Source organism: Danio rerio, chromosome 22, assembly GCF_052040795.2.
Source record: "Danio rerio strain M-AB ecotype USA chromosome 22, GRCz13ab, whole genome shotgun sequence".
Lineage (NCBI taxonomy): Eukaryota > Metazoa > Chordata > Actinopteri > Cypriniformes > Danionidae > Danio > Danio rerio.
The window spans coordinates 38,191,416-38,216,962 of record NC_141042.1 but is presented as its reverse complement, the minus strand read 5'-3'; the positions used below and the strand labels follow the sequence as shown (position 1 = coordinate 38,216,962).

The following is a 25,547-nucleotide window of genomic DNA, read 5'->3' as shown; positions in this document are numbered from 1 at the left end:
GTCAGATTTCATCATAACCACACTTTTTGATGAACTAAAAATATTTCCTAAAAAAACTGCAATAATTTTTTTTTAAACAAGACTAATTTTTAAAATACAAATTTATTACATCATATATCATTAGAAAAAATAGCAATCTGTTAAAGTTTTAAAGTAAAAAAAGGTGCAGCCTACTGTCATTTATTAGACAAAAAAACTAACAGGCCAGCACATTCAACTGTCCTCAGTCACAATTTGGCCATTTTAATAAAAAAATAATAATTAAAACATAATTATAATAATAATGTAGTAGTGAAAGAAGGCTTCTCCTACATCAGATTATAGTCTCACCGAAGCAACAGTCGGCAAATGATTCCATTTGGTCTTTAAGCATTATTTGATGGATTATTTTCATTATTTATCATGGCATAGCAATCAAAATAGGACAATTGAGCTCATGTATGGGACAAATTCTGGATTTTTGTCAGCAAGTGGTGGGTCTTCCGAACCACCCGAACCCCCCTGGCTACAGGCCTGAAGAGTTAGAACACGTTTTATGCTTATAGTAAACAGGTTTTTAATAGGATTTTGCCAGTAAAAGCGCACCTATAGATGTTTCAGACGCAGGTCAGATTTTCTCCAGGTCAAATTTTATTTTGTTTATATAAATTTTGTCTAAAAAATCTATCCAGTTTCATCTGGAATGCATCTCAGATCACCTTCTGAAGTGGTTTAAGCGATCGGATTTATATCTGATCAGAACAAAACAAATGAAGTGAGCAAACAGCCTCAAAAACACAGACGTGATGGGAATGTACACACCCACTATACATATACACTTGTAATCATGCTTATTTATCTGCATACTACTGACTATTAATAGCAACCTGTACATATATTCATATGTTGTAACATATACACTTGTAATCATGTTCATCTATCCCTGTACATTTATTCATATATTGTAACATATACACTTGTAATCATGTTCATCTATCCCTGTACATATATTCATATATTGTAACATATACACTTGTAATCATGTTTATCTATCTGAACACTACTGTTTATTAATAGCAACCTGCACATATATTCATATATTGTAAATATGTTCATAGCTTATCCAACCTGTATATAATGTTCATAGTACATCCATCTGTAAATATCACCATAGTTTTCTATAACTGCACTTTATTTCTTATTCCTGTATCCTGCACTTGCTGCTATTGCACTGCTGGTTAGACCTAAACTGCATTTCGTTGCATTGTACTTGTACATGTGTAATGACAATAAAGTTGAATCTAATCTAATCTAAATACTGCCTTTTGCTGTGTAGTGACATCTGACGGCTGAGGACTCCGCTTGCCATTAAAGTCTTCGTCCGACAGTTATTTAAAAACAATAATGCCAAAAATAGAGAAAGGGAGGTCATGTACCGGACAAGTCAATAAATATACAGGACATCCTGGCTAATGTGGCCAGTTAGCCAAAAACCTCAGTGATAGGGGCAGATTTTCATCTGTTAGGAAGAAAGTAACCTTAGCCTTACCCTGTTTGGCAGACTTTTGAACAACAATATTCTGCAATTTTTTTTTATTGCAGTTTTTTGCCTGCCTTTTCTGCCTTCTTGCTCTTTTCGACCCATAGCGTTACTCAGTATGGATGTCGCATCATAGATTCGAACATTACCACTCAGTGGGTTATGTCACGTCACTCGCGTCACATTATTGTGGCTTTAAGGCTCTATGGGATTCAAATTACTGGCCAGTTATTAAAAATTACACTTTATTACAATAATAATAAAAATATTAATATATTATAATACAGTAATAATAAATATATTATTACATAAGATAATTAAAAGAAACTCTGGACCTTTTGGCTGTGGGGGTGGTTCGTTTGATCCACCCGAACCCCTCCTGGCTACGGGCATGACTAACATGAACTAATAATGAATAATACTTGTTAAACACTTACGAATGCACGATTACAATCCAAATTCACACAAAAAGTTCACCTTTGTTTACATTAACAAATATGAATAAATACCATAATAAATTAATTTCCATGTAAATACACTAAATACTAACATTTCTGTAAGAGTTAAGCATATAACTGTACTCTCCATCTTCCTTGTATTCGCTTATTTAAAACAGAGTTTAATGAATTTATATTACAGAGAAATCAGTTAACAGTTTAACAGTTTAGCCTATAATTGATCTCTATCCTGCTTGCACTGAGTTTAATAATCTTAAATTGGAAATAAACCATGAGGTTTTAATGCCTAAACCCTTACAAAACGCAAGGTAAAGTTGGTTTTATATTTGCACATTAAGACTTTCTCCTTAATAATATAATTTCAGAAAAGTGTTTTTTATTGTGAAATAGTAAAATCATATTAGCAGCCAATGAATATCAAAGTACAACATTGTTCACAGTCAAATAAACAGTGATAATGTTGTTTTCAAGTCATATTTACATGTGACCCTATATTCAAATTAGCGTAGTAGATAATATAAAGAACGTTAAATGAAGGAATGTGCAAATATAAAACCAACTTTACCTCAATACAAAACACAGCTTATTTAAATATGCTCTTTTCAAGTTAATCTACAATTATAATTCTGCATAAAGTGAAGATGCACAAACCTGACATCTATTTATATTTGGTGAAAAGTGAACAAACCACATTCCCTTGAATATAAAAATAGTGTTATATAACTACGACAACAAAAACAGAAAATTGAATATAACACAAATATGCGGATGATTCTGCTAGTCAGCACTCTCCAATTTAATTCTGGGTATAAAGACAGTTGTCATAAAATATATCCAGCTGAAGACTTTCTCTGAATATTTGCGTTTTTTGGGTCTAATTCTGTGCGACCTCAAGACAGTAACTTTCCATCCTCACCGGGGGATTGAGAAAGCACAACACACAGACCTGTATGCAAACTGACACGCACCACAGAATGCAGGAGTCTCCCAAACCGCATCAAAGCGCTTTACGTTTCACAATCTGAGCAACTAAACCAAACAAGCTCCATCCAGTTAGCCTACGAGAATGGTTCACTTAATGGCTGGTGATTAGAACCCTTCTCGTGTAAATGCTCATTTCATGAATATATTAACATAAGCTTTCTGGGTTTCTGCAGGTTTTATCAAGTCAGACTTTTAAAGACGCTTTAAGACTACTATGAATAAAAAAACTTTGACTTATTTATCTATAAACTGGAATAATTATTTCCAATTGCCTGGTTGTGTAATCTAAATAATGTAAATATTTCTTAGCGACATACTTTAATATGTCAAACCAAGAAAACTCTAGTTGTATACACTATTTTCAACATAATATGTCTTACTTTTTAAAAGTTTAACTATATTTATTGTGGAGGCAACTATATAACTAATCCAAAACATACATATTTGTTGGCTTTTGGTCCAAACTGAGTGAGTAAAACTTCAACTTAATGCATTCCTGTTATAAAACCTTAAGTTTCATGCCTATTTATATATTTTATGTCTACTCCCTTTTGTTTCTGTAAATAGTTTTTGTATGAATGAAGGGATATATCGCTTGGTTATTATCATGAGGCACTGTGTAATTGTTTTTACTTTTCTTTCCATGATTTTATCAAAATGGATTGTTGGTGATTGGATTGATGTTGGCCCAATTTGGTAGCTTTACTTGGAGTGAGGAACATTAAGATTTAAAAGACGTACAAAGCAATATTTTAGTGAATTTAAGAGTTTTTGAAGTGTTTCCATTTATTATATAATGCTCATTTTGGAAAATTTAATTAAAAATGCTTAAATGGAAACAATAAGATGTGCAAACATTCTTAAAATCTGGTTATGCGCACAAATTAATAGGATAAATGATTATTGGATAAGAAAATATGTGCATAAACTATGGTTGAAACACGTTTACTGACTAAATTCCAGCTTGTGCGTCAAAAAAGCTATTGAATTCTACTTTCAGAAACCTATGATAGCAAATATGGGCATGATGACGGCATTAATAGACAAACAAAAGAGTGAGCGCATTATAAAACATCTGAAATGGTTGTTTAGTCTTTCTAAAATCCCTCAGTTAAAGTCTGTCATCACAGTGGTTCAGTATTATTATTATTATTAGGTGTGTAACGAATCAAGCTTGATCAGTGCTTCGTACAGATTACAACCCACAAATCAAAACACACGTGACCCGTGGATTTTTTTTTTTCTATACTAAATTTGTACAAATCGCTGACAGTTCGCCTCTCGCGTCATCCAAATCATATGTATAAAAGCATTTAGACTTTCCTGAAAAATAAAATGATGATAGAAGATGTTGTGGTAGGTTATTCGGGATGTGGTGGGTTTCTTAGGTTATTAAAGGTGTTTTCTGTCACTACTTGTTTAGCTTGCATTAATGCATTTAGTGTAAGCTGCACAATTAAACATTAAAGATCGGGATCTCAACACCCACGCAACATCAATTATAAATAATGGTGATTTGCATATGTTTATTAATCGTTCGAATCGCTGCATTTAATCATCATCATTCCATTATTATTAACCACAAAACGTTGAGCATCTATGCTCCCAATGTGGTCTCACGCCTCCAAAAGTCATTCATTGCGTTTCGTCTTCTGAGGCGCAAGTCATTTATTATAAAAGAAAAAAGGCCCACTGTGGCTTCTGCTGCGGCAAATTACATCTACTTTCTGATATTTGGCACCAGTTTATTCAGAAGTGATCATTTTGTTCTCTCTGACTCATTGGATGGTTTTATTTGCAAATGTTTTATGCGAAATTACAGTTTCACGCATAAATTAAATTTGCATATTTGGATGGAAACACACCTCTTGACATCCCTTCTGCATTCATGAGCTCACCTCAGTATAGGAGCCTCTGAAAAAGCCTAGGTCAGCAAAATAAAAAGGTGTGAAAGCAGCAATTAACCCCAAATGGACGATAAGGTTTATAGTGTCCACTGCTATAAATGGGGTTCAACACCTGCGTGTTGTAAAGCAGGCCGACTGCACAGAGAATGTCGCACGCTAGTCTAATTAAAATACCAAATAACTACACACCCAAGAAAGAAATTCTGAGACTTGGAAATTCTCAGTTTCTCTTAATTTGTAATTTAAAGTTTTGTGTTCAGGTATGTAACTGTTGGAGATTTAGTCATTGGTGACGACATTATAGCGGTTTAGTGTCTGCTTTTATATTAGGTGTCGGATTAATATTTGCTGGTAGGAAAAATCTATTTGTGCACTTCTGCTGTTTATACTTTAATTTGCATTTCAATTCATTTATTTTTTTCTACTTCACTCCAAATTAGAATAGCGAATGAAGAGCACACAAACATACGGACAGTTATAGGTGCTGTACATTGTTATGCGTCCATGATGCTACCATTCGGCACAAATCCATCAGTTTCCCCTTTCTGTCTGTTCTTTCTATGAATGAATTATGTAGAAGCACTCTCCATGCGTTTTCTCGTCGGTTAGTATTGCTATATTTCATTGCACAACAATAGTCTATCAGGATTTTTGACTAAAAAAAGAGAAATCACGGTTTAATTTGATATTTATAGATTATTTTTAAATTATTTTTAAATTCCACCTCTCCTGCTGTGCATCAACTAAGCTGTTGTAGTCAGCGTATGAGGCGGCTAGGCTTACCTAGCTTCAGTTTTGATTCAATTATTTTCTAATCGGTTGCCTATTATGTGGTGAATATACACCTGTAATGGAGACAGCAGTCCTTTTTTGTCTGGCTTTCTCAGATATCTCACCTGTTCACCACAAAAATAACTAATTATACCCCTGGGAATGTCTGACAACAGCACATACACATTGTAATAGACATGCTAGGCACGAACGCTTGACGAGCGTAACAGCAGTAGCTAAGGAGGGCGGGGCTTAGTCAATTGGTCAAAAATAGTTTTACTTAAAATTTGGAAGAAATGTTGCCAGACCTTTACGAAATATAAACATTTGACATAAATCCAATACATTCAGAAAAAACCAAGTGATCTCTTAAGTGTTACAGCTGTAGAAACCGTGAAGAATTCGGTGGTTCACCAAATGTGATCTTTTGGAAGTAAATCTCTAGATGCTCCATGATTCCATGGACATAATTTTTCCACCACATCTGAAATGACTTGCTAGGAAAGTAATCGCATTAAAAAAATCTTGACCAAAACCAACTGATTTTATGGTAGTTCTTGCCAAAAATGCAGCATCTTAACTTGGAAATTGGACTCTAATCTTACAATAACAATAACAAAGGGGATATATCAAGATTAACCATAGCAGGCCATGAAAAAACGTAAAAATAACAGAAAACGCTGGATTATATACAGCCACTGCCTTTAAAACGTATTAAACAAATGTCATTTTCAACCTTTTCCCTGTATCACACATTTAGTTTGTTAAAATGCTGAATTTATAAGGCTGTAAATGATTGGAAGATTAGTATGAATGTACATGCAGGAGAATAGCTGTGGATTATGGTGTCCGGCAGCTCTTTTGACATGTTTCGACATTGGTTGGCACAGCGATATCATCTTATTAGCCCATTCACAGTAACCTGTTCTGCACAATATGGTTTTGTGCATGACGTCAAATATCTCTATATGTTGCATCGTGACTAACACGCACAAAAACCCCACTTCAGTCGACTTCAGCTGCAACTTCCTCCTTACAGTATGAGTGAATGGAAACTCAGTTCTGGAGAAAACACTCTGAAATTAGTAATGCGCTTTTATGTGTTCAGGTACACGTAGAGATATTCCTGGATCCTAACCTGTTTTCAGTTTCTTCAGTTGGGAATATTCTGAAGAAATTTGGAAACCGGTAGTTATTGACTTCCATATTATTATTTTGCTTAATGTATTTGGCAGCAGCTACTGGTTTCCAGTTGCACTTTAGTGTTCAACAGAAGAAATTAACTCATAAAAACTTGGAACCACCTTAAGGGTGAGTACATTTTCTGGTGAACTATCACTTTAAATGAGCTCAAGTCTGACTTTAAGGTGGCATATAGTGCATTGATTCAATAGGGTAAATTGTTTTTTGATTTTCTACATAGTAGTTTTGTGGCTTAGCCAAGTGCAAAAATTCTCTAGAAAGATTTTTTTATGCTCATTTCTAAACTGAGGATTTACCACAAGAATCAGACATCCATTTTGACCATATTTATGACAAGAATATCACAAGAATTTATGAAGAGTAAAATCACCAATGCCACCTAAACAGTCACTTTGGCTTAGTATCCTTAGTTTGGCTTTAATAAAATAAATAAATAAACATTTTCTGGGAAGATCGACTAGAACATTTTTACAAAACATTTAACCCTTTAACAAGCCATATTGAGAATAATGTACTCCTCCAACCATGAATCCGCTCAGCAGCCTCTCCCCATACAAGTTTTATTTTTATTTGATTTAATTAGTTAATTCAATTCTTTTTCCTTTTATCATATTTGTTTGTGTCTTAAGTTGGTTTGTGGTTTAAAAGGCAAAACGAAAATAGTTACTGAATACCTGCAATGTACTTATCAAAAACACAATAAAATACAAATAAACCCATGCATGAGAAGCTGCCAAAAATGCTACTTAACTGCCAAGCATATTTAGATGAAAACCATAAAATTCATAACGACCCATGAAACGAACTGAAATGCCGACAGTGATGGTCATTCAGAGGGTATCTTCCCTCAGATGTCCCCGAAGGCATGTTCAGTTCACTTAATTCTTTCAGCTCCAAATCAGAGTCATGAGTGATCCATCCTGAACACTCGAATGCAGTAAACAAGTCCGGAGTCTTGAGAGACGCCGCTAATTAATTCGTCGAGCTGTTACATAAGGGTTTTTTGGGCCGCTCACAGCTGGCCCAGAATCAATGACCTCCTAGCGCTGGCGGGAGTCATGTGGGCCTTGTGATTCATGCGGATCACCTCCATCCACACCAGTCCAACAGGCGCCTCCTGCTGTTTGGCTTAGATAAAAAGCTTATGTAAAACTGCAGGAATTCATTGTTTGACAGAGAAAACCAGAACGGAAATGCTGATGAGCCCCTTTTCAATGGATCAATCTACTATTAATTGAACAACCCACATGCAAATGGCACAAGTCAAGTTGCAAGTGGCTAAATATGAAAATAAATCCTTAATTCTTAATAAAGCGTCGACTCAACTTCTGAGAAAATGCTGTTTTGACTTTGGTCCTGACTAGTCATGCACATTAAACTGCATACAAGTTTCCATGTTGATTAAATTGAATTAAAATCAAGTACACACTCACCGGCCACTTTAGTAGGCACAACTGTCTAACTGCTTGTTAACGCAAATTTCTAATCAGCCAATCACATGGCAGCAACTCAATGCATTTTGGCATGCAGACATGGTCAATCTGCTGCAGCTCAAACAGAGCATCAGAATTGGGAAGAAAGGTGATTTGAGTGACTTTGAACGTGGCGTGGTTGTTGGTGCCAGACGGGCTGGTCTGAGTATTTCAGAAACTCCTGATCTACTGGGATTTTCACGCACAACCATCTCTAGGGTTTACAGAGAATGGTCCAATAAAGAGAAAATATCCACTGAGTGGCAGTTCTGTGGGCGCAGATGCCTTGTTGATGCCAGAGGTCAGAGGAGCATGGCCAGACTGGTTCCAGCTGATAGAAAGGCAGCAGTAACTCAAATAAGCACTCGATACAACCGAGGTCTGCAGAAGAGCATTTCTGAACACACAACACGTCCAACCTTAGGGCGGATGAGCTACAGCAGCAGAAGACCACACCGGGTGCCACTGCTGTCAGCTAAGAACAGGAAACTGAGGCTACAATTCACAGAGGCTCTACAGAATTGGACAATGGAAGATTGAAGAAATGTTGCCTGCTCTGATGAGTCTCCATTTCTGCTGCCACATTCAGATGGTCGGGTCAGAATTTGGTGTCAACAGCATGAAAGCATGGATCCATCCTGCCTTGTATCAACCGGTCAGGCTGGTGGGGGTGTAATGGTGTCGGGATATTTTCTTGGCACACTTTGGGCCCATTAGTACCAATTGAGCATCGTGTCAATGCCACAGCCTACCTGAGTATTGTTGCTGACCATGTCCATCCCTTTATGACCAGTGTATCCAACTTCTGATGGCTACTTCCAGCAGGATAATGTGCCATGTCTTAAATGCGTGAATCATCTCAGACTGGTTTCTTGAACATGACAATGAGTTCACTGTATTCAAACGGCCTTCACAGTGACCAGATCTCAATCCAATAGAGCACCTTTGGGATGTGGTGGAACGGGAGATTGGCATCATGGATGTGCAGCCGACAAATCTGCAGCAACTGCGTGATGCTATCATGTCAATATGGAGCAAAATCTTTGAGGAATATTTCCAGCACCTTGTTGAATCTATGCCACGAAGGATTAAGGCAGTTCTGAAGGCAAAAGGGGGTCCCGACCTGGTACTAGTGAGGTGTACCTAAAAAATTGGCCAGCCCCTTCTTTATATTCTGTGAAAATGCTGGGTTCCACACAATCAATTTGTGTTGGTACAACAAGAAGGAATTAAGTTAAAATATTAGTTTTTACAAATATAAGTGGATTAACATAAAACAATTATGCCCCCCCCCCAATCCTCCAAAGAAATAAGTAATAAATTGTGTTGTTTTACCTAATCTTGAATGAGTAATTTGAACAAACAATAAACATCAATTTTTTGAGTGCACCAGCTGAGAATGGATATTTCTTTGCTGACTACAGAACAGAGTTCAAAGTTCTTTCATTCTATGGAAGTCAGGATATTTTTAGATGCAAATACATAGGATTTTGAGTTAAACAGCTTCTTGTTTGACTTCTGACAAGAATTAAAGAGCGCAAAATAGATCTCCCATTATTACACAATCTCTTTTAGAACGGGCATGATGTACTTCAATTAGCCTGTCAATAACACTGACTAGAACATTAGAGGAAAAACATCAAATTCAATTGAAGCATTTCAATCAGAGCAACTGATTGCAGCGCCTGGATTAGTAAGGACATTTTCACTAAATGATCTTTGCTAAATTAGGAATCTGAATTTTTCTGTAGAATCAGAGGGGCGTTTTAGGCAATTTAACTAACATTCTTACAATTAAAAGTCCTATAAGCTTCTCTTTTTTTCTGCCTGTGGTTCCAAATAAGAAATATTTTGGGTTTCCAAAATAATCCTTCAAGTGAACAGTTTCCCAAAGAAACGTTTTATCCAATGAAAAGGTTCCATGAGTTTCCACTGATTGCAACATTTTTAAGTCATAAAAGTTTATTTTAACCAGTTAAAACTGCTGTTATTTGGGGATTTCCTGGATTTTGCCTACCCAAATTTAAAAGCTTCCCAAATCCACATGCAGAGGTGTAAATGCAAAAAATTGGTATCATTTTAAAGAAAACCGTTTGAATTTTCATAAAACACTATTGAAAGTGTTTAAAATAACTGTATATGTTGTCTGTGTTATAATAAACTCCTAAAAAAAGAGGCACTTTTTGTATTTTCTTCTTATAAACTCAAATTTGAAAGTGTACCTTTTAGGTTCTGTGAGGTCTAGCGTGCTGTAATTAATTTAGGTGGTTCCTGCACATGTCTGTAATCATAGAAAAAAATAAGAAAAATGTCTCTATCATAATCTATGCAAAAGTTATTGTATTACAACTGATGAGAGATGCTGTACAAGCCACAGGGAGCGATCATCGTTTACATATTTCACTATTCTTTTGTTTGATCAAACATAATTCACTGTGTTTGGACTACGTCAGACATATAAAAGGATTACTTATGCACATCACCTCAAAAACAGAGGGGAAATGGCCCTGAAGCGCACAGCATAAGATAAAAGATGACAGCTGTCTGTGCTATCCGGGGCTGCTTATTGATCTTAAATGTATTGTTTTCACTTCTGCGCCATGGAAACACCACAATTCATTCGGCAACTGTTTGATATGTGAATATAATTCAGTAAAAAGAATGCTAGAACCGTCTGAGTACCGGCAAGAGCTGTCATTTGAGCTATAACTTGTACATGTGTCATATATGGACCATGTAAAATACCCAGCTCGGGTATCCAAAATACTGTGCATTTAAGTGTAAATAACTTTTGTATAGTAGAATAAAAACCAAAGTGATGCATTTGTGCATAAAATATAGATTCTACACTTTTAAACGAAACCACTTAAGGGGGTCTGGTGCAATGCTGGCCCTTTAAATTTTAAAGCGAGAGTCGATGACGCCATAGACCCGGGTCTGCGGAGTTTAACTGGTTAATGACCCCAATAACACTCCAGAGGTTTTTCACCGCACAATAGATAAAATGAAGAAAAAAAATCTTCATTGGTAAGAAAGATTTTTCATGCACAAGTTGACGATGTCAAGCTCCATGAGGGCCAACACTACACCAAAATGACTTAAGATAATGAAAATAACTATTATTAATCATTAATACTAACTATGTTTAAACGAGATACCCAAGACAAGACTAAAATGTTTTTCCCAGTACTGGTTTGCGGCTGGAAGGATATCCGTTGTGTAAAACACATGCTGGAATAGTAGCCAGTTCATTCCACTGTGGCAAATCTTGATGAATAAGGAACTAAGCCGAAGGTAAATTAAAGCATTAATAAAGACTAAAATGTTTTTATTTAAACCACATAAATCTCTTTATTTTTGTCAAAAAAACGTTTGTTAACTGAACTGTGATGAATCTCAGAGAGTTTAACCCCCCAAATTAGAGCTTTTCATTTAAAACAAACACACTTTATTTTGCCTGCTGTTTTATTAAATCTTTGCCATGTGGCTTACATTGGGGTTCACATCAGCTACACTGCGGAAGATTCATTTATTGATCTTCACAGTTTGAATCGATGCATAATGACGCCAGTGTGAATTATATTTTTGTGAAGAATAAATCTGCAATTTAAACCATGAAGTGATGCACTGAAATGAGCCAAATCACAATAATCAATATATCGACTCATGACACAACACATAGACATGACCACAGTCATTTTTGGTTATGCAACATACATCGCCCATACATAAAAACCAATTCTAGCAACATTTCAGCTGATTGTGCAACATCTCAACACTAGTATACATACATTTATCAAATGTATATCTGACAATGTACCAAGACGATGATCAAATTAAAATCTTGGTGAAATGAGCAGTATTTTTTTGTGCTTAACCCAGGATTAGAGCCCCGTTTCACCTGGTATTGAGATGCGTCTGCTCAATCATATCAAGTAGATGAAGAAGACACTTTAGCGGCTACACCTGGTGCTTTAATCCGACTCTTTTGTCCGCTTTTGACAGCGTTCCTCATTTCTTTGACAGGAAGATCTATAGGGAGTGTACGTATGGGCGTCTTCTGATCTAACATTGCGAAATATGCTCCCAAAACGTACATTAGGTATGAAAGGAAACAAAAATACAGCAACCTCGCTTTTGATCTGACAGCAGCAAAACTATTAGTCACACCTGGTAAGAGAACATTTCTGAACGGCAGGCAAATGAATGTAAAAATCATCAAAAGTTTAATCCTGCCAGGCTGATATGCATTACACATTAACGATTACGTTTGTAGGTTGTAGAGTAAGGGGGTATTTAGCAATGCTGGGGTTACCACAAAAATAATGTGAGTTATATAGTATAGTAATATTACTTTAAGTAACGAGTAAAGCATAAAAATAACATATTTTAGTGACCTTAATTAGCTTTTAAAAAATAAAATGCTTAATTAAAGTTAGCGTAGTCACATTGAATCCAACACTTAAAAAAGGAAAAAGGGATCGTCTCAACGGACAGTGATTTTAATTAAACAATTGGACAAAAAAAATAGTAAAACAGAACTGCCTTAAACGTTAATTAATCTGCATATACAACATGCAAAGCTCTGGGGTCAGGAGGTTTCCAGGAAATTCCAGTGTTTCCTCTAGGATTTTTTCCAGCTGTGGTGGGAGGCCTTTTTTTTATTTATTTTTACACAGATCTGTAATGTATGTAATAGCCATGCGGATCTCTTTGCTTGCACTGCGATTTCCTCTGCTCGTGCACAAAACTTCTTGCACGCCCCCCTCGAATATAAGCCAATTCAAGAGCGCGCAGATCTTGTGCGCTCTCAAATAAACGCTGCTGAAGTACGATTTAGTGCGTTTATGTAACGAGTATGTCTCCAGCATTTATTAGATTTGCTAGGAATATTTATGAATGTCTCCCTAATAAACCTACAGAGCGATATTAATGCGTCCTGAAGTAAAGTGAAACGGCTATACGTTGTGTTTGCTGGCCTATCGCATCTTGCGACTGTCAGTCAGCCAGTCAGTCAGCACGTAACCTTAAAGGGTTAAACAAATGACGCACAGCACTAGTACGGTTACAGAAAAGTGTGCGCTGTTATAATTGACTTACCCTTTAATACGTTTTGGTGCGATTATTACCCGCTATTAAAAAATTTTAATGTTTTGAATGAGAAGCTGTAATGTAGCCGAGGCAGCAAGAATTTTGGTGTGGCGCCCCGCCATGGACGAATGAATGTAGCGGAAACCATGAATTCAAATTTGGATGTGTTTTTCAAAGGTAAATGAAGTTATAGGCTATACGGTGTGTTGGTAATTGCACAGCTCTTCTATTTAAATAAAAGGAGGGGGAAAAAAACCCTGCATGACTCATCCAGGTAATAAAAAGTAACTTGAAAGTAACGTAGCGCATTATTTACTATAAAAAGTAACTAAGTAAAGCAACTAGTTACTTTTTGGGGGAGTAACTCAATATTGTAATGCGTTACCCATGTTTGACCACATAAACTAACGGGGTGGGAATCACAATCTGGTTCGGGGCAACACTGACCGATTCGATTCGTTTGGTGGAGGGAAGGGGGGGGGTCATAATCTGATTTGAATCCGAGGGTGCTTTCACATCTACACTTTTGTCTTGGAACCTGTCTCGTTTACCCAGTTAGCGCGGTTCGTTTGGCATATGTGAATCCACCAATCGCTCTCGGATCCACGCCAACTCAATGGCTCCGAGATCGCTTGAATGAGGTGGTCTCAGCTTGATTGAAACAAACACTGGAGCGAATCGATTGCAATGAGAAAGCAATCCGATCCAAGCGCGGTTATATCACAGTGTATTATGGATATGTAATAGGCTTATGGGTATATGAAGAGAGAATTATGAGTAGGGCGGGAAGTTTCGCGAGTATCCCTTCTCACCCCTCCCCACCATATCTCTCCTCACTCTTCAGACACGTCGCGCGCACCTTGTCAAACACCACCAAAGCTCTTTTGGTCCGATTAGAAACTTTGCAGTGTGAAAGCGAAGAGCAAAGAGCAACAACGTAACATTTGTAATCTCTGTTTTGGAACAACTGAATCGATTCACAGGTGTAAAAGCACCCTTATTCTGGGGGGAGTGGGGGTTTTCGTAGTTCAACTTGATTCTTGGGAGGGGGGTTTGGGTGGGTCAAGGTTCAATCCGACTCTGGTGGATCATGGGCTGATTCGATTCTGGGGGGGTCATGGATCAATTCAATTCTGTGGGGTCAAGATTCAATTCAACTCTGGGGGTCACTGTTGATTTAGATTTGGGGTGGTGGGGGAGTTACAGTTCAATTAGATTTTTGGGGGGAACATGGTGACAAGTCATGGTGACAGGTCGGGGGTGGTGTCAGTTTTATTCAACTCTGGGGGGGGCGGGGGGGGGGAATCACGGTTTAAGTCATAGTTGGGATCAGGGCTCAAATTTAGGGTGAACAATTCACTTTGTAATTTACAAATAGTCATTTGGGAATGGCTTCAGCTATCAGATTTTAAGGATTTATTCAGTATTTGTTTAAATCCAAACAAATATTTCCGCAAATATGCATTTACAGTCCACTTCATACAGAAAAATGGCTATGCTAATACTCTCAAACAAAAGCATTTTCATGGAAATGCACCTGTAATCAAAAGCCCTGGAGCATCTGGATGGAGATAAAAGAGCGGGATGAATAATCAAATTAGTAGCACAAGCCTAGCTTATCTGCACTGATGCTTGTCCCATAAATACTGTCAGAAAGACGAGGGATAGTTCTCCCAAAAATAAACATTTCCTATTCATTTACTCACACACAGGTCATCTAAGATGAAGGGAACTTTTTTTTTCTCCAGTAGATTATTAAAGAAGACTTTGAGCTGAATGTGTGTTGCTTAGTGATTCATAGAATAGCACTGAATGGTGACAGATTTTTAAAAAAAGAAAAATAAACATTCAAACGAGTCCAAGACCTATTCTGCCTCATTTTACAAGAGCTAAAATAAGTCTCTGATGTCCCTAGAGAGTGTGTGTGAAGTTTCAGCTCAAAATACCACACAAATAATGTTTTATAACTCTTTGAAATGTCCCGTTTTAGTATTTGATCCTAATTGTGGTGTTTTGGTGACTGTCGCTTTCAAATCAAATGAGATTGCGCTCTTTTTTTTTTTTTTAAAGAGGGCGGAGCTACAAATACCTGTGTCAGCATAGTGGCAGATTCAAAAACAAGACTGACGTCCTATGCTAATGAGATAGAGATCGTCACCAATGGGCGGGGTTTTCCTCCTCCGATGACACGTACAAAGTAGGTTGGTTTATCATACTATGGTAGCATCGTGACACTATGGCTCCAAAATCTAACAGTGCTGCTGTAGTTTGTAAATGATAATATCCACATTAATAGTCTATCTACAATAGGTAATGTTGAATGTACAAAAGCGTTCAGTTGTAAATTTATCCTTTAAAGTGTGGCATAAGAGGGATGCATGTGTTGGATGATTGCTTTTTTTGCATGCGTGGTCAATTCCTGATTTTTTGCATACAGTTTTCAATCAAAAGACAGGTCATTTAATTACTTTCAATGTGCTAAAATATTTGTTCAACGAATGTTATTTAAATAAGCACATAAACCTATTAAAACTGTAAAACAGAATAAAGTGCATGGGCTAATCAGAAATCAAGGAAACTAGTTATCTGTTTCATTATTTTATAAATAAAATTATTTTTCATTTTTATAAATTGAGTTTTATTGATCTGAAATATTTTAATTATATTTTCTCTTCTTTTAAATAAAAGTTGCATCAGATTGATGAAAATTAACCTGAATACCCACGTGAACGGTCATGATGACTTTTTTTTTTTTTTTTTTTTTACATTGGAAAAAATTGGATACAGAGTCTGTCTACACGACTGGCAAACGCCACAGAAAAAGCTGCTGAATCATCGCAAATATTTGAATAACTTATAAAACAAATGTTGTCTGGTTTAGTGATGTTAGTAATGCATCGAAAAATGCAAAGCAGAATTCTCCTGTGCTCATTATCCAACTGGTGACAGCCACTTTGTGATGGCTTTTAAGGTGATTAATGAGATTTTTTGTGTCACCTTGGGAAGTTTGGACTAAACAGGAGCAAAGGCTACCTGCTCAACATTGCACTCCTCCAAAAAACACTTGAAATCTAGACGCATGCTTGTGATGCGTTACAATCCATAAACTCTGCCCATTAAAATATCGACTTGGTCTTTGTACTGTAAAATCGTGATGATATTTAATTATTGTTTGAGAGCCACAAATATCGTTATCGTGATAATAATACGATTAATCGTGCAGCCCTCATAGAAACTGTATTATGCTTAGGAAAAAAAGGCACCGCATCAGATCTGTATTGATCGATACTCAGAATTTTGCTATTGGGATCAGATCCAAAACACAGTATTGGTGCATCCCTAGACCTGTGGGTAAGTAAATGAACAGGAATATTGTAATTTGTGGGTGCACTATCCCTTTAAATGGGATAGATTACTAAACTAAACCTTTATGAGTTTCGCTAAAGACGATATTTAAAAAAAAAAAAAAAAGCTGAAAAATGGTAACCACTGAACTCCTTGGTAAGGAAAACAAATGGAAGTCTATGGTTACAGGTTTTCAGCATTCTTCAAAACATCTTTTGTGTCCAACAGAAGCAACTCGAACAAGGGTGAGCAAATGATGACAGAATTTAGATTTTTGCATGAAATATCCCTTTAAAATGCCAGACAAATGTAAAATAAATATCACGCATTCCTTACAGAAACTCAAACCTCAAATCAAGCTTATACAAACACTTAATGGGTTTCTAAATATACACTGAAAAAATATGTCTGCAAAGCTGCGCTGAAAAAAGTGTTGCATGCATTTTTTACGTTAAGTGGCTGTAAACAATTTATTTGTGTTGAATTTAAACAAATTAAATTTGATGAAATTCAACTTAATTTGTTTGCTTAAATTCAGCCCAAATAAATTGTTTACAGCCACTTAACGTAAAAAATGAGTAAATCCAAGGAATCATCTCTGAATATTTATTTTTTCAGTGCATTCAAGTAGTTTTGAAAATTTGCATATATTCAGGTATGCTATATGGAGAGCCACATCACAAGAAACGTCGTTCAAACCAGCCTGCAATCACAAATATGCCTCCGATTTCCTTTAAGGCAACAGTTTGACAGGTGTCAGTAGTTGAGCTTCTGTGACGACAGGAGCGAACATGCAGCAAAAAAAAACAGCTTTTGACATGAATACCACCCTTCTCACGAGAGTCACCGTGTGATGTTCAAGCCTTTTGGCTCAGTGTCAACTTATCCCTCCCTTTGTTCAGAAAAAGTATTGCACTTTCAATCATAATCAAATGTCAATTTGTGCCTGTGAGGTTTAATTAGACTAGCACTCTCTGTACTTTCCGAAAGCACACACAAACACCTCTAATGGACACTTTGATCATACAATAGCAGAGCTACAAATTACTCATTTAAAGGTAACATACTGTTTATGTTAAACTTTATCAAAACAATAGTAGAGGCAAATACCGGTTTCCGATTTTTGAAACATCAGCAATTTATTTAATAGCTTACATCCTAAACATCTTCATCATCATAATACACCTTACATTCAGAACCGTACTGAATTAGTCCTGTAGAAAAATAGCTCTTCAGCAGAGTGTGATATGGGTTTTGCTTTTTTGATCCCGGTGACTTTTAAAACGTTATCAGTGCCAGAACTCAAACTTTTAAAAAATCCACAAAACGATGACTCGCTGACACACGCACACAGACCTGAACACACACACTTCTAACAGTACAATCTAATTTTTTGTGTGCATTTCTAAGCTCAAGTCAAAATCTTTTTATACACTAGCTGACAAAAGTTTTAGAAACAACAAATAACTTGACTTCTAGTTGATCATTTGAAAGCCTTTAGATGATGCTTATTTGAGCACAATAAAATATGATCACGCCTTGATTTTGAATGATTGAATTAGGACAGTACGGTCTGACTTTGTTTAGACTAAAGACTTGTCACTGAACAGGACTCCCAGAGTTCATCAAGATCCTTTGGATTCATCTTCAATGCCTTCTCCTCCATCTTGCACCAGACATGCTCAATAATGTTCATCTCCGGTGACTGGGCTGGCCAATCCTCAGCACCTTGACCTTCTTTGCTTTCAGGAGCTTTGATGTGGATGCTGAAGTATGAGGAGTGCTATCCTGCTGGAGAATTTGCCCTCTCCTGTGGTTTGTAATGTAATGGGCAGCACAAATGTCTTGATACCTCAGGCTGTTGATGTTGCCGTCCACTCAGCAGATCTCTCGCACGCCCCCATACTGAATGTAACCCCAAACCATGACTTCTCCTTTACCAAACTTGACTGATTTCTGTGAGAATCTTGGGTCCATGCGGGTTCCAGTAGGTCTTCTGCGACATTTGTGATGATTGGGATGCAGCTCAACAGATGATTCACCAGAACAATCCACCTTCTGCCACTTTTCCAAATGATCAACCAGAAGTTTTGATTTGTATTACTTGTTATTACAAGACTTTTGTCAGGTAGTGTGTGTTCATAGAGTTTTTCTCTTGTCCCAACCATTTGTGATGGTGATGTGTGAAATGTCTATTTTAAAAATGCTTTCTATTTCTGCAACGTTGCGGCAAAACAACAGCATACACTACTATGACAATGATCGCCTCAGGTACTGATTATGGGCTTCCTTCAGTTTTTTAGGTTTAAATACAATTTATGTGACGCTTATAACTAAAAGCAGCAGCAGATCTTGCCAGCTTTTCCAAATAATCAACTACAAGTGAAGTTATTATTTGTTGCTCTTACAACTGGGATCGACGACAAGACTTGTATCAGGTAGTGTATAATCAATTGCATTTTTTGCTTCCATTAATAAAAAACCAACTGGCCATGTTTTTCATTCAAATTGCTTTAAAAATAAATGACTAAAAACCCTTAGTCTAAGCTATGAGCTACAAAGATAGCTAAAGATTTGAGTCATTTACAAAACAATATTTAACACAAACCAGCTCATGATGATTCTATCTCTGGTCTAGTAAAACTGCATTGAGTGCTGTCTGTCACTTCACTTTTTCAGTAATGCCACATACACTCTATTAAATTGAAATGGCAATATGAGTGTGTCATAAAGTATGTAAGGGCTACGTGAAAGTGACCACAAAAAATCCGCAAAGTGCTCTCATATTGAAAGGAACTTCCAGAAATGTGATTTGAATAGGAGGCATGTTTAAACAGGGTTTCTGCAGGTTTCATCAAGTCAAATACAAGACTTTTTAAGACCATTAAGAAAGAGATTTTAGACTTCTAGATAGGGCTAAACACTATGGACTTTTGGTAATGGCCAGGTTTGACCAATGGAATTGGAAAAAACCAAATGTAGTTATTTCTTAGCCACAAATTTTAATAGGTCAAAACAAGAAAACTCCAGTTATATAGACTTTTATTCAACAATGAAACAATGTTTGGCTAATCGAACATAAGTGCTTCGACCTAAACGCAGTCCAATTAAATGCAACTAACTCTGACTAACTCTGGAAGTGGTAAAACATTTCAGACCCCGTGTACACTGCAAGTTAAATGTGACCCAATTCTGATTTTTTGCTTATTTGTGAGACAGATTGGATCTGTTCTATGACCGCGTAAACACACAAAAAAAAACACATGCATTCAGATAATCAGAGATCGGTTTCAGGCCGGGCCGGAGCAAGCTGAACTGCCGCTCAAGGCAGAGGACGGTCATGCTGCCCTCAACCCCAACCCTCTCTATTCTGCCGCCCTAGATGTGGATATAAGTGAGGGCACGGGTGGTGAGGGCAGTGTCGGGGACGCGGATATGACTGAGGGCGCGGTGGTAAGGGTAGTGTCGCGGACGCCGCCCTCTCTATTCTGCCACCCTAGACACGGATATAACTGAGGGCGCGGGTGGTGAGGGTAGTGTTGGAGACGCGGATTTAACTGAGGGCGCGGTGGTAAGGGTAGTGTCGGGGACACCACCCTCTCTATTGTGCCACCCTAGACGCAGATATATCTAAGGGCGCGAGTGGTGAGGGTAGTGTCGGGGACGCAGATATAACTGAGGGCGCGGTGGTAAGGGTAGTGTCGCGGACGCCGCCCTCTCTATTCTGCCGCCCTAGACGCACATATAACTGAGGGTGCAGGTGGTGAGGGTAGTGTCGGGGACGCGGATTTAACTGAGGGCGCAAGTGGTGAGGGTAGTGTCGGGGATGTGGATATGACTGAGGGCGCGGTGGTAAGGGTAGTGTCGCGGACGCGGCCCTCTCTATTCAGCCACCCTAGACGCAGATATAACTGAGGGCACGGGCGGTGAGGGTAGTGATGGGGATGCAGATATAACTGAGGGCGCAGGTGGTGAGGGTAGTGTCGGGGACGTGGATATAACTGAGGGCGCGGTGGTAAGGGTAGTGTCGCGGACGCCGCCCTCTCTATTCTGCCACCCTAGACGTGGATATAACTGAGGGCGCAGGTGGTAAGGGTAGTGTTGGGGACGTGGATATGACTGAGGGCGCGGTGGTAAGGGTAGTGTCGCGCACACCGCCCTCTCTATTCTGCCACCCTAGACGCAGATATATCTGAGGGCGCGAGTGGTGAGGGTAGTGTCGGGGACGCAGATATAACTGAGGGCGCGAGTGGTAAGGGTAGTGTCGTGGATGCCGCCCTCTCTATTCTGCCGCCCTAGACGCACATATAACTGAGGGTGCAGGTGGTGAGGGTAATGTCGGGGATGTGGATATAACTGAGGGCGCGAGTGGTGAGGGTAGTGTCGCGGACGCCGCCCTCTCTATTCTGCCTCTATAGGCAGCCACCTAGGTCGCCTCTAAGAACGCGCCGGCCCTGGTTTCAGGCCTCCGTCATATCTGGAAATAAATCATATATGTGACTATGCGACTCGTAAACAGGCAGATCGGATTTATTGAGGCATTCCATGTTGTACATCATTAAGCTTGCAACAATGTGGTACTTCTGCGTGGTTTAATAACGTAGAAGGAGCGTGTTTGGAGTCGTTGTTGCGGTAAACAACAACAACAGAGGAAACAAAGGGGAGGAAAGTGCTCAGTGACCAAAATTTGCTCCCACCAGACCTGAGATCTCTCTCATACCCACGAATTCCTCTGAATGGTGGAGGACACAATATATAAACCATAGGCGTAAGCAGCAATGACGGCCCTTTTTCTCCTCGTCCACCTCAAAATAATTTTAAAGTGGAACTTTGCATATTTCGCAGAGCTAAAAGACAATTTCTTCCATTATGGCTAGTGTGGCTCAGATGCTAGAACCCGCCTTAACGTATGCGCGACATCGTAAATTGTTAAGCAAGTGTAAAAGCATGAATCGGAGATCGGTCACAATTAAAAGAACGTGTAAACAGACAGGCAAACATATCAGATATAGACAACAAATCGGAATTGGGCGTCAAGACCTGACAGTGTAAACAGGGCCTTAGACCTGCGTTTAATATAAATAGCAAAGTCCACTAGTGACGGGATTGATGAAAAACATCTTAACATCCGGCGTAAACAGATCCAATGAATAATGACAGCTTTAAATGAACTTCAGAGTAAATAATGGACACTTTTCACACTGCTGCGCTCCCCAAAAGTGAAAATAGTCAGTTGAATCCATCCAATAGCAAAGACAAATCAAGACAAAACTTAAACAGAAGAGAGAAAGGAAATCCATTTCTCAAATGTTGCATATAAAAAAGCATCTTCAGAGCAGTGTTAAGCACTTTTTAGTAGTTTAATGCCAAGCTTTATAATGTTAACAACTGTGCAAACGCATGAAAATGGTCCAATATTCAGGGGCGGTGTTAAGACACATGAGCCTGAAACCACTTCCAGAAAATGCCATGCTCACTCCATGCACACGCACAGCTGCCAAGAGTGCAATGTAATACACACACAGTGATCATACCCATCACTGATGGCCTTCGACCTGCCGTTTGGGAACGCTTGATAGAAAGCAGTAGAGGGGTTCCTTGCAGATAAACAAAAGAAACAGAAAGAAAGAGAGAAATATGAATAAGGCAAGACAATCTCAAAGGTGTTGGAGGGAAAGATCAAAACATTCTGCTTTGATTGAAAGAAATTAAAAGGTTGGAATCTGTAAGGCGGATATGAATTTGCATTTATTATCTAAAGCACTCTATCAGGTTAAAAACGAGACAACAAAGCCAGTGCATAAATACACAGTCTTTGTTTTTGTTTACTCCATGTAGTTCTGAGAGCTGCATATTTTGATTTACTCAGGCTCAAGGTAAGTGCGCAAAGGTCTTGGGATGTCCCGATACAACATTTTACCTTCCGATACGATACCGATATTGCAGCCTTCAGTACGAGCCGATATCGATATTAATCAGCACAAATTATGAATACTTTACTTTTACCTATTTTGTTGTGCCGAACGGCTAGATCAATCTGAGAACAAAAGTCAGAAACAGTAAGTATGGAAAAAACAACCAATTTATTAAATATTGGTTGCATAAATGTGAACCTTTTACATAAGAATATATAAAAAGAATTAAATAATAAATATTAAGACCCTGAAAAATATCTTAATTGAATAAACAAAAATACATTTTCAAAGTGCAAAATACTAATTAAAGGTCACTTTAGTTATTTATTTTTTACCATCAGCAGATGGTAGAAACAGCTAAAAGCAGGAACATAAGAAAAAATATATAATATTAATACAATTTAATACAATTAAATATTGTTAATTGAACAGCAGCTAAAGGTTCAGTGTCTAAAGTTTTAATTTCACACACAGCTTCTTGATGAATTTTTGATCCAGTTGAGCTGAAAAATATCTTTCACACTAGGCAGCAGAAATAATTTGTTAAGTTAATAAAATGTGCAGTATGGTTAGTACAAACATTTACATGATCAGATCTGTTTAATCTGTGTTTGCATCATAAGAAGATTATGGCTGTATCAATGTTCCCAAACATTATTAATTTTATAATAATATATATTGCGCAGACTATCTTTAACATAAATACACTTGCAGAGGCTGAATTGAAACACACCTTTTCTCCACAGCACTTGAAATAATGTGACTTTTAAGAATGATTTCTTATTCTTATTTAACAGACAATTAAAACAACAAAGATGTTTAGCATTTTACATGACACTGTTTCTTTTCAGAGTGTACAAGTAAAAAAATGAACTAAAAAAAAAAGAAATCCACTATTTCACTCCTACTATCCATGTGCACCACTGACAGCTCAAATCTGCTCCCTCTCTAGTCTTGGTGCTGCTGAGAGATTGAGATGCACCGGCCAAAGTTTGCGTATAAAGTAATGTAGACACGCAGCTAAAGAAAGCAGGATCCGGGACATGTTAGGCGATTCAGAAATCTTGGCTGAATCCAATATTTAAGTCCCAAATAGAGGACATGTCCGGGAAAAAGAGGATGTATTGTCACCCTAAATAATGATGAGCTGGATCAGTCTATTTAGCAAAAGGCTTTTTACCCGCGTGTCCTCGCACTCTTCTTAAAGCTAAAGTCAGAGCAGGTGTCCAGCACGTCTCTCCAGCGAACTTAACCACTAGGCTATTGGCTAGGCTACACAAAAATGGGTGTTTCCCAGTGATGGGTTTCAGCTGGAAGATCATCCGCCACGTAAAACATATGCTGGATAAGTTGGCGGTTCATACCGCTGTGGCAACCCCTGATTAATAAAGGGACTAAGCCGCAAAGAAAATTAATAAATGAATGAAAACTTGAGTGTTTTAAAATCCATACACATCAGTTTGTAAAAACTAATAAGTTAACTTGATTCCTTCATGTTGTTCTAACACTAGGCCTGTCACAATAATCAATATATCGACTTATAGTGCAATACTTGGAGATGACCTCAATACTTTTTGCCGTTGCAATATATATTTACAAATTCACAAAAAAACGTTAAAGCTATTTAACATTGACATTTACGCTCTACCTTACCGCTGTCCACGTTTATAACTGGACACGTACCTAATAGGACCTTTAATAGTTCATATAATAGGACATTTACATTATTAACATCAATTTATCCTAAGTATGTCGGTGCAATAGCCTAGTGCAGTGGTTCTTAAAGTGGGGGTCGGGACCCCCCGAGGGGTCGCGGGGCAATGAAGGGGGGGGGGTCGCCTGGTGATTTCCAAAAATCTTTTTATTTTTATTAAACCATAAGAATTAACATATTTTATCCATAACTATACTGAAAATAAAAATAGTCGTTTATAGTTACTATATACTATATAGTTACTATAGTAGCTTATAGTTACTAGTTCTATTGGATTGCGACCCCTGGGGTAATTACATTATATTAAAGGCAGCAATAGCGTCAGATGCATTTTGATTTTATAACATCAGGTTATACTTTCTGGCACATTTAAAGCACTGACACAAATTTAATTGTTGTGTCTGCGTCATTGCATGCAAAGTTTCTGTATTTATAACCACCTCAGAGGATATTGGGGGTCGCGAGTCACTGGCATTGTTATTTTGGGGGTCGCGGGCTGAAAAGTTTGGGAACCCCTGGCCTAGTGGTTAGCGTGCCGACATATGGTGCAATAGCATGTCAGGGCGTCGCGAGTTCGAATCCCTGCTCGATGACATTTCCCTACCCTACCCCCTCTCTCTCTCTCCCACTTCGCTTCCTGTCTCAATACTGTCCTATCTAATAATAAAGGCAAAAAGGCCATAAATAAATCTAAAAAAAAAAGAAAAGAATCTTAAGTGTTTTAAAGTGTTTATGGCTATGAGCATTATTATGCTGTTATTAGCCATTATATCGCACAACAAAAACTCCTTATGACAGGCCTGCCTAACACAAGTCACCTATGTGGATCCTAGCACTATTTACAGTGTAATATAACTGCTTACAACAGCCTCAGTGGATATGCCTCGAGCGTACGGTGATCAGTTGACCCAGAAATTTAAATTGGATTCTTACACGTTTACTGAATTTTCATTTTTGGGTGTACCAAAAAGAAGATTGTAAAAGGACAGGGTGTGAAGCAGCATCGGCGTCAGCCCCCCAGCAAGAGCCCTGAAGGATTCATAGCTGAATACGTCAAACAGGAAGAGTCAGAACAGCCAGTGCGAGACATTGAATCCCCAACACAAATGATCACATTGATCATGGCCAAGTTGACAGAGCTTAGCTAAAAGACGTTGCGCTGAATTTT

The 25,547-nt window shown here is 37.9% G+C and overlaps 1 protein-coding gene across 2 annotated transcripts in view; it reads right to left on the bottom strand.

Moving 5' to 3' along the window:
- tsc22d2 (TSC22 domain family 2) overlaps positions 1–25,547 on the bottom strand; it is a 53,580-nt gene that overhangs the window by 8,144 nt on the left and 19,889 nt on the right. The window contains exon 2 of one of the 2 annotated variants that reach the window (XM_087302485.1): positions 22,285–22,347. Coding sequence (XP_087158611.1) covers positions 22,285–22,347 — 63 coding nt within the window. 2 annotated transcript variants of the gene reach the window in all.